Source organism: Fundulus heteroclitus, unplaced genomic scaffold, assembly GCF_011125445.2.
Source record: "Fundulus heteroclitus isolate FHET01 unplaced genomic scaffold, MU-UCD_Fhet_4.1 scaffold_178, whole genome shotgun sequence".
NCBI classification, from domain to species: Eukaryota; Metazoa; Chordata; class Actinopteri; order Cyprinodontiformes; family Fundulidae; genus Fundulus; species Fundulus heteroclitus.
The window spans coordinates 272452-285491 of NW_023396590.1; the positions used below are offsets into that span (position 1 = coordinate 272452).

Genomic DNA, 13040 nt, shown 5'->3' on the forward strand with positions numbered 1-13040 from the left:
CAACTTTAGTACGCTCACAGCGGTGGAGGACATAAAGCAGAGTAATGGCGCAGGTTTTAAATTTTGTTAAAGACATCAGGCGTTCCCGGAGCCAAAATAGACTCTTCTGTCCTTTCTGAGCCGTGTGAACAGATGAAGGTCCTGGAAGATGGAGCTCGCTGAGAGATGTTGGGGTGTGTTCCTCTCAGCCGCGAGGGAGTATTTCATCGCTGAAATGAGCCGATCCAGGGAACTAAAGTGCATCTGTGTTTTCCAAATCAAGACGCTTGATAGCAAATCCTACAGCAACACGGTCTGCTGACTCAGCCTGCAAACCCACAGAGATCTAATAAACCTTCTTCAGCAGCAGATAGGATCTTCACCCGTCTCAGGTGATGCAGTAAGGAAAAACGTGTCATTTCTTCCTGCCAGACTGTTTTTAGTTTATTTTAGCCACCATGAGTTCACCTCAGCAAAGTGGATAATAACAAAATTCAATACAAAGAGCTGATATAGACAGTTTAAGAAGAAAAGTCCAGTCACTTTTCATTTCACATCACTTTTAGACAAATTTATGACTTATTTTTCCAGCTTTCCAGCCTCTAATCTTCCAAACCCTTCCCTTCTAAAAGTGTAAGTGAAACAAATACTAAACATAAAACTTTTTCACCGAAATCTTGTTCATTTTCCATGTTGCTCCTCTATTATTCCTGTTTTAAATTTTTAAACATATATATATATATATATATATATATATATATATATATATATATATATATATATATATATATATATATATATATATATATATATATATATATACACACACACTTTATCAGAGAGTCCAAACAAAACTAGAATTGTTTTTTCAGAAACTGGCTTGAATCACTTTAATCCTCCTCCTGTAAGAGAGAAAAGGTTTTAAAACTTCCATTAAGTCAGTGCAGTTAAAACAGGTTAAATTAGATATTTTCCTTAATCAGACCAAGTCGTTATTTTAGCATATGTCTAGATTTACAATTTTTTTTAGACAAAATTTTTTTTTAAATAAAAATCCCGCCATGTGCCTGATTGCACAAGCCATCAAATGTTAGATCGCAATTCAGATGCAATTTTTAAATCCACCCTTAATATTAATAAATTGGCCTCCTCCTCATCAGCCAGCCAGACAGATTTTTTTCATTTATTTAATGACTTATTTGGTTACAGACATGCAAAAACTACAAACTGAACATTGACATTTACAAACCAAAAATTTGCCGGCTGAAGACACAGTTTATTATGCCGACCCTCCTTTAATAAACATCTAATTGCTCTCCTTTCCTTTTCCCCCATTTTTTCTTTTCTTTTTCCTTCCCTTCCAACACGAATAAGAAGTAATAAATAAGAGACACAAATAAGAAGGTATAGTAAAAGGATTTTTGACCTTTCTGCCTGGGAGAACACAAATATAACTTTTTAGATGGACAATTGTCTTTTTTTGGGTTTTGTTTTTAGGGTGGGTCAGGTACAGATTTTAACTGAAAATCCCCATGGATGCTGCTTTTGCCTGGTCTCTTTAATATTATTGGATCATGAAGATTTAAATGGAGGCAAGTGAGGTCTGCAGAGCTTTAGATGTCTGGGTTCTTCTGTGCCCTCCTGGATGAGTTGTTGATGTCATTTTGGCAGGCCTGACACACCTGGGAAGATCCTCCATTGTTCCCTGTTTTTTGATCTCTGGACAATACCTCAGTGAGATTTGTTAGAGTCCCAAATCCTTTGTAATTACCCGTTTACAGACTGATAGATGGCATTGACATAGTAGTTTCTACTCTGTTCTTAAATTTCTTTTGAAATCGGGCACAATTATGTTACATTCAGAGATCTTCCAGCTACACGTTGCCGTACAGGTTCTGATTGGTTAATACAATTAGAAAAATAGGTATTTGTGGCAATTACTATATTTTTTGTCAGGTTATCTTTTAAATTAACACTTATTTATTGACCTAAAAGACTTAAATGTGACAATAGCAGAGTAAAAAAAAAAGAAAACAGAATAGACTTCAAACAACATTTATTGTCCCTCGGTGGGACGATAAATGTCCGAGAAACTAAAGTGAAACTTAGATGGAAGCATACACGCAGAGGTAAAAATACACACACAAAAAAATAATAATAATAATAATAATAATAATAATAATAATAATAATAATAATAATAATGCCTCATTTTTGTAGCCAGTCACACAAATTAATTTCAGTAGCTGTTAATAATTATGAACACTGGGACAAAACAAAGCAATATCTCTAAATCAAGTAAGACACTAGGATACAATTGTTGCCTAAATTGACTTTATTTCACCCATTAAATGTACCTAACCACCTGATTTGATTCAGGCTTTACTATAATGTTAAACTGTATGTAGTTGAGCAATCACGTTTTGCCATAAAATATGTATTTACGAAGGTGAAAGTGAAGTTAGTCTTTGTGAGATTTAATGTTGTTAGTTTGCCAGTAGGAAGAAGATTTATAGGGAATTTAGAGTTATATTATGTTTAATTTTTTTAATAATCCTTGGTGGTAATTCTAAAATAAATCTTGATCTTGACAAATTTGCTGTAATTTCCATGTGTTTTTAATTTTATGTGGTAAACTTTGCTTGAAAGATTCATCCTTCAGACTGATTTGAATTAATATTATATTATTAATATAATAATAATTATAATAATAATAGTTATTATTATTAGCAACAAATAATAACTAATAAAGTAAAAAGATACAATTGAAACATGAAATAAAAATGTAATATACAACAACGTTAAATAAATTTTATATAGCAGTTATTGCTAATAATGTATTATTTGATATTAAAAGCAAAATTGTACCAGGAAATCTTCGGCAACAGAAGTATTTCTTCTAAAACAACTTTATTTAGAACGGGAAAAGCGACATTCACTAACTGCGCCTGCGTAGACGCTCTCGGGGACGACGCCGAGGGGATGACGTCAGCACGTCCGCAGCCTAGCAGCCGAAGCGACGGTGTAAACAAATCGAGCCTCCGCAAGCTTAGCAGACGGTGTTTCTTTTGAGAAAACTAGCCGCCGCGGGTAGGCAGCTTTCGGCAACACATCGACGGAGCTGCGCTAGGTTGCCTCCTACCCGTTGGGACGCAAACAAATTAGCTTAGCGTCACTGCTAGCTGTGTTAGCTTCGGCTAAGGTTAGATAACGGTTTTATTTTTTCGTTTCCCCATCAGGCCAGAATTTTCGCAACGCCGTTGCATTATTTAAACTCATGCCGCTAAAGCCGCTGACGTGACGCGTTAGCTCGCAGCGATGTAGCCGCTCGTGATTGAAGGAGACTCGCTCGACAGAGACCCCCCCCCACCACCACCTGCCCTCCCTGGACAGATGGCCACCTAGCCCCGCTGCTGACACCCGGAGGTGGACGGCGATGTTCAGTTTGATGGCGAACTGCTGCAGCTGGCTGAAGCGATGGCGAGAGCCCGCCAGGTGAGCCGCTGCCTCCTACGGGGACCACAGGGAGGGACACTGTACATCATTTTCTAGTGATTATAATGGACATAAGTAGTCATCCTGCAACAATAACCAGAAACTAGAGTAAATTAAGTTAGTAAACTGCGAATAAACTGATAGTTCTGGTCAAGAATGTAGCTGTTTTGACCTATTTTAGGCTAAAAATGCTCTGTTTACATCTCAAGATATGGTCGAAAACAATTATTAGTCCTGTTTAGAGGTAGAGTTTTACCTTTTTATGATAAGTTTTGGTATTAGGGCAGGATTTGTTCCTCCGTGGAGCTGTGGTTTTATAGACAAACACATTTTAAACAGCTTTTTATTGTCATTTGCGTTGTCATCTTGTGATTAAAGCTTTACAAAGACACACAAAGGGTAAACAGGTTATAATAAATTCACTAACTAAGAATATACTATAAATCAGGGCAAATCATGTCCTGCTTTTATATTGTGAGCCAGACTTACTACTGTTTACTACTTTTAGGAGACTTCAGTCTATCCTCATATAAAATTTTAATCATGTGCTGTTTATGTTTTTTTTTTTTGTCTAAATTTAAAAGAACAGTTGAGTTTGGTGCAGAAGGAGATAATTGGACGCTTTGAAGACGATTAATGCAGCATTAGGGTCTTCTGAGGGCATTTTTTGCATTAATATTTCAGTAGATTTACTGGTTTACACTTTACTCACTTTTTAAATTAAAAAGTGAGTAAAGTGTAAACCACTCCTGTGTTTTGGTTATTTTATGTTATATGTTGGATATCTGGTAATGATACAACATTTTAGACTCATTTTCCTTTAGGTGTTTGAAGTGGAGCTCATATTCTGACTTTAGTTTCATGAACATTGTACCTGTTTTTGTTCAGTGTATAAATATATTTAATTCAATTCAGTTGCATTCAATACCGGTGATTCCTGTGTCCATTATGCCTATTGGTACAAAGGTTTCTATCTAGGGAACCCAGCTGATTGTGTTGAATCTCTAGCTTTGCTCCAGTCCCTCATACTGAATATGCACGTGGCGACAGTGGAGAGGAAAACTCTGGAGACAGAAAAGAGACACAAAAACCCAGAAGCACAGATCCAGCAGTGGGAAAAAGTAGATTTTTTGGCAACAAATGCTAATTTTTAGCGCTATTAACGTTGTTCTTGAGCTCAGACTTAAACGAAATTGTCAAGCTGTGCAAATGCTAATTACTTTACGACATATAACCATATATATTTGTCTTTATATATATATATGAGGGGAACACAAAAGTTCGTTAAGAAAGAGATAAAAACACGAGGGGGAAAAAATAAAGGGTCTACAACGACAAACCGAGATAGTAAACAATTCATAAGCTGTTAGAGGCTCATGATGAACAAATGCAATTAACAGAGGCGGTGTTTGTTGGTGGAGACGGACACGCCCGGGTCACAATAACTGCTATACGAACAGGAAATGCAACAGAAAAATATAGGTTCTCAATATAAGTTGATTTTAAAACAATGAAAAGCTTAAAATACACTTTATTGATCCCAATGGAAAATTAAATAGCAATAAAGCTACAAATGTATTAATGCAAGATGAAATCTAACAGTAATAATTCTAAAACTCATTCTATTGAAGTTTTCCACTGAGACTTGGATGCATTTTGTATTCTCGCTGTTTTTAATGTTCAGCAAAAACGTCCTTTTTAATCATTTTAACCCCAAACAGTCGCTGAAAAGCTGTAAAATGTAGAGTAGTTGGCGCTCAGACCTAAACGCGTCGTATTTGGCTGTTTTTTTTAGCATCACGTATTCAGCAGCGAGTGCCCAGACGGGCAGGAGCGTAATCAGCGGCTCTTAACTCACGTGGTGACCGTGAGGCACCTGATCCTCAAGACTTAGTCAGAAATCCCCGACTAATCCCGCAGCCAGGTCGCCTCAGCGGGTCTCCTTCATGCTGCCCGCCGCTGCTGCCGGCGTCCAGCGGCGGCGGCGTTATGGGTTAGCGGCCGGCGCCTCAGCTCCTGCACCCATGAGGGCCAGCTGGCTGCAGAGGACGGTCGCATGGATCGTGCGTCTGATGTCGTTTAGGCGCAGATGTCAAAGTTGAGTGTGCTGCCGGGAGACGGATGGAGGACCGCTTGGTTGATGAACAGCTGGCTTTTTGCACGGTTGCTGGTCAGAATTACAGGAGTGCATCTCTCTAAAAAGCTGCCGCCTTTGTTTTAGAAGTATAAAGCCTCTTTAAAACCACCTTCTGTAATTATTTTTTTCCTCACACGGCAAAAAAAAGGAACGAAAAGTAAGTACAATTTCCTTGAAATGAGTTTATTTGCCTGTGATTTGAGCAGGTAAATAAGATTATCTGCCAATGGAGTAAGAGTTTTACCCCTAAAATAGAAACAATTCATCTTATTTCAAGTGCAGTATATCTAATTATTCTACTTATTTTAGGGGTCAAAATACTAATTCAGTTGGCAAATAATCTTGTTTAGCTGCTCAAATCAAGGACAAATGCACTTCTTCCAAGAAAATGTTACTTTAAGTTCCCTTTTTTTTTTTTTTTGCTGTGCGTGTTTTAGACTGTTTAATAGGACAGATCCGGCTCCTGTTTTTGCTTTAAATTCTGATTAGCTTTGCTTTCAGGGAGGTTTAATTTTCTTTAATTCAGGTAGAAACCCTGGGTAATATCTTGGTGGTAAGTGTTTAAACTTGCCGACTGCGTCATCTGCTTCCTTGTTGTCACTGCAGGGACGTCTGCCTACCCAGCAGCGCTGCCCGCTCCCCTCCTGTGGCATTTCCGACATCATAATACCTTCCTTTTCTTTTTTTAAGCATGTGTTTTGTTGCTGAGTTTGACAGCAGATATGACATCAAGAATATTTTCTATTTATTCAGTGTAAAAATCAACAAAAATTGTGACCGTTGCCGACGCGCCGCGGAGCTCTCCGATTATTTCCCAGCTTATCTGAGCCCTCAGATGCGTCATACGGGGGATAATACCAGCAGGTTGGTTCTGTCCGACAGTAACAGTGACGTGTTTGTGTTCGTTTTCCCTCACAGGAAGGTGACCCTGGTGATGGTGGGCCTGGATAACGCGGGGAAGACGGCGGCGGTGCGAGGAATCCAGGGAGGTTGGTGTCCTTTGTTAGGCTGCACAAGAGAAGTTGCCTCCGCCCCGCGCTTAATTCACTTCCCCCTTTTAGAGAATCCGCAAGACGTGGCTCCCACCGTGGGCTTCTCCAAGGTGGACCTGAAGCAGGGGAGGTTTGAGGTGACGATCTTCGACCTGGGAGGAGGGAAGAGGATCCGCGACATCTGGAAGAATTACTACTCGGAGTCCCACGGCGTGGTGTTTGTGGTGGACTCCAGTGACGTTCAGCGCATCCAGGAGACGCGGGAGACCATGGCGCAGGTCCTGCAGCACCCGCGCATCGCCGGGAAACCCGTGCTGGTGTAAGCGCTCTGTCATGATCTTTTTAAAAAAGGCCCATCTGTTTGGGTTTTTAGTCGTGCACAGTCGATTTTTTTAAAAGGTTTCAACCTGTTTAACCAGCTGTGGAAACTGAATCCGTTTTTCCTCTCTGCCCTCAGACTTGCCAACAAACAAGACATGGAGGGAGCGCTGGCCGAAGCAGACATCATCGAGAACCTGTCGTTGGAGAAGCTCGTAAACGAAAACAAGTGTCTCTGTCAGATCGTGAGTGTTTCTGCACCTGGTATTAAAACCTCAGCCTTGCTTTTACAGGGTTCCCGCGGATCCTTAAAAAGTCTTAAAAGGCACTGAATTCTGTATTATAAAACTAAGGCCTTAATTGGCATTAAAATGTCTTAAATCAGTCTTTCTTAAGTCTTAAAATTGTTACCAGGTCATAAATAGGATTTTATTTTTGTAATCCTTACCAAACAGAAAAATAATTGACACAATTAGATATTTTTTTTAATTTACCGAACGGCACAATGTAACCATCATTGGTTCCGTCCCGATAGCGGAACCGATAAAAACTGTTGCGGCCGGACCATAGCTGCGAAAAAGAGTTGGCACTGGTTATGTTGTGGTTTTTAAAACTGATTTATAGTTTATTTTAGTAGGGAACAAAACAGTTTGTGAATTCAGTTCAGTAGTTGTTAAAAATATATCTGCTATTTGTGTTTTTTATTTTTAGCTTTCTTCCTATATGGAATGTTTTTCAAAATTTTAAACATGTCTACTGGGCCAGAAAGTAATGTTTTATGTTAAAATCAACATTTGGATGAAGTTGTCGCAACCAGGTTTATCTTGTTTATCGTGAAGTTGGTCTTAACTTTTTATTTCAAGTGGCATTAAAAAGTCTTAAAAAGTCTTGAATTTAACTTGCCTTATGCTGTAGGAACCCTGTTTTATCCACAGGCTCTTATTATTCTAGTAGAGTTTTGGTTGTAGAGCGCCAACTCGACACAAACGTCACCTCCAACCACTTTACGAGGAAAACGGATGTAGCTGATATCCAGGTGTACAGGATCCAGATACGTTCAGAGTTTAACTTTAAGTCGACGCAGTTCGATCTAGTACATCATCAAATTCAGTCAAATTATACATAAACCCATTCATTCTGATCTATAATACTTTATATAATACTTCTCAAATAGTGGTACTACAGGACCTGCTGTTTGGTCTGTACCTGCAGTCAGTAGTATGATGAATACTATTAATAAACTCTTAAAAAAAGTACAAAACTTAGTTGAACTCAAGTCTATCTTTAATATTAATGGCTTGATATTATTTTTGCCCCATGATGTTCGTAAATAATTAAAAGTTGACAGCAGGTGGCAATGTTGAAACATTCTAGTTAGAAACCATTGTTATCTGTTATATATAAAACCGTATATATTTTATACATTTTAAAAGAGATTCTGGGTAATCTTCAGAACAACAGATTTAATTAATTAAAACAGAAAACGATAGACGTCACATTTCTCACAACAGAAAACACTGGAGAACCACTGCTCTATGGTCAAATGATCCAAAATATCCAATGGATTAAAAAAAAGAAGGAATTATCTATGGCCCAGCCAGCTGCATTGAGTAATCTGCTTCAATCGCTCCTCCTCAGCAAGCATGTGGCGACGGTGGAAAGGAACAACTCCGTTTTAACAGAGCGTTTGTTCAGAGAGAGCGGCCATCTGCCACAGCTGGTCAGGGTTAAACACTGTTTGTCAGCCGAGACACTCAGCTAAACATGAGGAATACTTTCTATAAACGAGAAAAACAAAACAAAACCTCCAGTAGCTCCGTCAAGGACTGTCTGGGTGACTTTACAGGGTTAGAGAAGCAGTAGGTGCATACACTGCGAAAACAGACTAAACTAAATTCAAAATAAGTTAAAACTTTCTTGAAATTAGTGTATTTGTACTTTATTCGATAAGGTAAATAAGATAATTTGCCCATGGAATAAGATGTTTGCACTTAAAATAGGAACAACTCGTCTCCATCAACTTATTTCAAGTGCATTATATCTGATTATCTAATTTTAGGGGTAAAACTACTCTTTCCATTGACAAATAATCTTATTTACCTTATCGAATCTAGGACAAATACACTAATTTTAAGAAAATGTTACTTATTTTTAGTTCTGTTTTTGCAGTGTAGGTCACTGTCTATAAAAAAAATCAACCCCTCCGTACTCTGTCTTGGGTAACGTCTGCGATCTTAACAAATTATGAGAGCAGCAGCAGAAAACACAGTGAGCAAAAGTGGTCAGTACGTCGTACCGCAGCCGTTAGAGTGGATTAGCGTCACCTGAAGCAGTCGCAACAATCAAGTCTGTCAAAAAGGGGGAAAGTTTAAGGCGGGTTGTGAAAGCAAACGTTTGCGTCTGTGCTGCAGGAGCCCTGCTCGGCCATTTTAGGGTGCGGGAGAAAGGTGGACAAGTCCATCAAGAAGGGCCTCAACTGGCTGCTCAGCAACATCGGCAATGACTACGAGGCCATTGCCGAGCGCGTGCAGAAGGACACGGCGGAGCAGCGCGCCCTGGAGGAGCAGGACAAGAAGGAGAGGGCGGAGCGAGTGCGGCGCATCCGGGAGGAGAGGTGAGGAGAACGTCTGTGAAAAGCCGTTGGCACCGGAGGTTTCACGAGGCAGGAGGGTCAACGTGAAAGCTGTCCACAGGGACCGGCAGGAGCGCGAGGAGGCGGAGCGAGAAGGAAGGCCCGTCCACGAGCAGGAGGCTGGCGACGAGGCGGTACAGAGCCCCTTCCAGCCCATCGGGAACTTGATCTCCAAGGTTCACGATCAGCGATTAATAATGGGAGCTGAGGCTGCGGCGTGTTTCACAGAGCACAGGAATAAAAAAACGTTTCCTCCTCAGGACACAGAGCAAGGAACGCAGAGGAAGGAGCAGATAGAGCTGCAACAGGACAGGAGCAACGGCCCCAGGGAGGGCCTGGAGCACGAGGAAGAGGAGGAGGACGAAGACGCCGCCGCCGGAGAGCCGAACGACACGAGACAAACGCCAGACAACACAACTTCAGGTGAGCTGCTGCTGTGGCAGCGACACTCGAGTGTAAGAGCAGGTTTCACTTCTCCTTAACGAGCCTCAGGTTGTGAATACTTTACACACGAGGGCGTGAAGTTAATCAGATAATTACACACTGCAAGAACAGAACTAAAAATAAGTACAATTTTCTAGAAATGAGTGAATTTGTCCTTGATTTGAGCAGGTAAATAAGAAAATATGCCAATGGAAAGAGTAATTTTACCTATAAAATAATTTGATATAATGCACTTAAAATAAGTTGATGGAGATGAGTTCTTCCTATTTTAAGTGCAAAAATCTTATTCCATTGGCAGATTATCTTATTTACCTGCTCAATTAAAGTACAAATACACTCATTTCAAGAACATTTCAACTTGTTTTTAGTTTAGTCTGTTTTTGCAGTGCACAGGAAAGAGGCAACTAAAAGAGCGCCACCTGAATTGTCTCCGCATGTTGGACCCCGGCAGGCGAGCAGAGCAGGAAGAGGACGAGCAAGCTGCACCTGAAGAGGAAGCACAGGGTGGACCCGCTGAGGACGGAGGACGGGCCGGCCCAGAGCCCCACGCCTCCGCCTGCGCCTGGTGAGTCAGGCTTCCTGATCAGCAACGTCTTGTCCTAAATGATTAGATGGACGTTATTCTTCTGTCCTTCTGTCCTTCCATCACTTTTTCCTTCTTTCCTTCTACCCTCACCCCTCAAATCCTCTCTTCCTTCCCTTCATTCGTTAAATTTCTTTCTTCCCTTACTTCCTTGTGGCCTTCAGTCCTTCTCTGTCTTTAATTTCTTCCTCCCTAACTTCTACCTCCCTCAAATCCTCCCTTCTCCATGTCCTTCCTTTCTCAACGTTAAACTCAGACGATGTGTTCACTGCAAAAACGGATCTAAAAATAAGTAAAATGTTCTTAAGGTTAATGTTTTAATCCTTGATTTGAGCAGGTAAATAAGATTATCTGCCAACGGAATGATTATTTTGACCCCTAAAATAAGATAATTAGACATCCTGCACTTAAAATAAGCAGATGGAGATGAATTGTTCCTGTTTTAAGTGCATAAATCTTATTCCATGGGCAAACCATCTTATTTACTTGCTCAAATCAAGGACAAATACACTAATTTTAAAGAATATTTTACTTATTTCTAGTTCCGTTTTTGCTGTGTTGGCCGTAAATCCACAGTGAAGTGTCTAGGAACCCAATGAGCTCAAGAGACGGAGGGTCGGTACCACTGCTGCCTCGTTTTTGTTCCCTCTCACCAGTTTGTTTTCTTCCTTTCCTTCCTCCAGTGGGATGGGCCACGCCCAAAGCCTCTAGACTGCCCAAACTCGAGCCGCTCGGGGACTCAGGACATTCTGGTAAAGCTGCCCGTGAGCCGCCTGTCCATCACGTCATGCTTCCTCTCACTAACCCCTCCTCGGTTTGAGTCAAACTCATATGAGTCCACGTTTGAGGCTGGCAGTCAGTGTTTCCTGCCTCCGTCAGACTTTAAAGAAGCTGCAGTGATAAAGGAGTGGGAAACGCTGATCTCTCTGCCTTAAAACGTGGCCCGACTGCTAACCAGCGTCTCAGACTGCTCCCCCCTCCTGCGTCTCACCAGGCATGTGCTTGAATGTTGTGGGTTCTTCATGGCTGCAGATGTCCTAACCAACACAATGGCCCGTTTGTCTGTTCTCACTCATTTTCCCTCCGCATCACAGCCACCCCATCGACTGCTGCCATTAACCGGCCCAGGCTGTGTGTTTCTTTCTTCTTCCCCAGGACTCGACGGATGCCGCTTTTAGTAACGTAGCCGAAACTTTTTTTCTCCTCCGCTCTGCAGAGTTTTTCAAGAAGCCCCTCCCGCCGCTCGCCAACAGGCCGCGACCAAACGGCGACTCCCAAGACGTCATCTCTTAAAGCTCCTTTACTGACTGACTGACTGAGGTGCGCTCCCGACCAATCACGGCTCTCTCCTGTGCTTTCTGTCTCAAGCGAACGGCGTGTAGGCAACCAAACGGGACGACCGCGGGAGCCGGCGGCTGGAGGAAACGGAGCTCAAGAGCCGCGATTTCATTCCCCAAACTGTTTCATGCTGAACTTGAACTCTCGGCCAGATTCTACTGCATCTAGATCATTTTTAATTTTTACTATCGATCAGTATTGCAAGTCGCCAGTCGGTGTGTCCGACTAAAATGGTTTGAACTGAGGAACACTGTAAATAAAACCTCATCTAACCTTAGCACAAAAGGAAAGGAAATTATTGTTGCTCAGTTGTTTCCGTGTCGCTACATTTCTTCTTGGTCATAAATCTATAAAGCTGGAAAGACAAATGAGTGACTGGTTTGTAAGGAAAATTAGGGGAGCATCCCTCAGCAGTGTGTGACCAGGAGGAAATTTTCCCCCCAAGGCCTTCAGAGGTAACCTGACTCTAGCCAGCTATATGTCGCTCCGCCTAGCTCCACTCATCCATCTGGGACCTCTCCATAGGAATTGCCTTTATTGAAGGCTGGGCCTTATCAAAAATCCTTGCATATGATTGGATAAGCCACTTGTCTGTCATCTTTATCAACGTGCTATTTCAACCACTCACACCGAAGCTAACCCGTGACGCTGTGAGAGCGAGGCAGGAAAAAAAGACGGGGGAAGACAGGTTACCAACAAAAGCCTTCAGAGCCGTTCTCTGATGTTCTTTTAATGAAACAATATTAGGTAGATTGGACAACATGGAAGAAATAGCAGCATCAATGCTAACGCTTGCTTCCTCAACGAGCCGCCATTGTTATCAAAACAGTCTCACGTCACGGAGTGGAGCTAGGCGGAGCAACATACGTCTGGCTTGTGTCAGGTTACTTCAGAGGCCCTCAATTGGTAAATCAATAAACTCTTTAATTGCTTATATGTGTTGTATCTTTAAACTTCAATGATCTAGTCCCTCTAAAAGATGCGTAAATCTTATTGCTCCATTTGAGGGAAAATAAACAGCCGCTCTACCAACCAAGAAATAATCGACCAAATACAGATTTCCTCTCTCTTTCTGTGCTAAGTTTTCTATGTGTTTGAACTGAAAAAAAAGATATATTTGTAT

General features: G+C 41.2%; 1 protein-coding gene across 5 annotated transcripts; it reads left to right on the plus strand.

The window, feature by feature from the left end:
- Nucleotides 1–2945: 2945 nt before the first annotated feature.
- LOC105921078 (ADP-ribosylation factor-like 13b) lies at nt 2946–12194 on the plus strand. Of its 5 annotated transcripts, XM_021313086.2 has the most exons (10): nt 2946–3473; nt 6529–6599; nt 6672–6921; nt 7060–7165; nt 9332–9534; nt 9614–9728; nt 9813–9975; nt 10448–10561; nt 11263–11331; nt 11796–12194. In XM_021313086.2, exons 1-10 carry the CDS (start codon nt 3415–3417, stop codon nt 11870–11872), a joined length of 1227 nt encoding a protein of 408 aa, XP_021168761.2. In that variant the 5' UTR covers nt 2946–3414; the 3' UTR covers nt 11873–12194. The 5 variants fall into 5 exon arrangements, with proteins under 5 accessions (XP_021168761.2, XP_035985399.1, XP_035985397.1 ...); XM_036129504.1 differs by lacking the exons at nt 2946–3473; nt 11263–11331 and adding an exon at nt 5398–5571; XM_036129505.1 differs by lacking the exons at nt 2946–3473; nt 11263–11331 and adding an exon at nt 5398–5571 and having other exon boundaries at nt 11948–12194.
- Nucleotides 12195–13040: the final 846 nt, after the last annotated feature.

Coding starts and splice junctions, on each gene's coding strand:
- LOC105921078 (XM_036129503.1), top strand. CDS start 5,420: ATGCTGCCCGCCGCTGCTGCCGGCGTCCAGCGGCGGCGGCGTTATGGG. Junction 9,535..9,613: donor CGGCGCATCCGGGAGGAGAG/GTGAGGAGAACG, acceptor AGCTGTCCACAG/GGACCGGCAGGAGCGCGAGG. Junction 9,976..10,447: donor GCCAGACAACACAACTTCAG/GTGAGCTGCTGC, acceptor GGACCCCGGCAG/GCGAGCAGAGCAGGAAGAGG.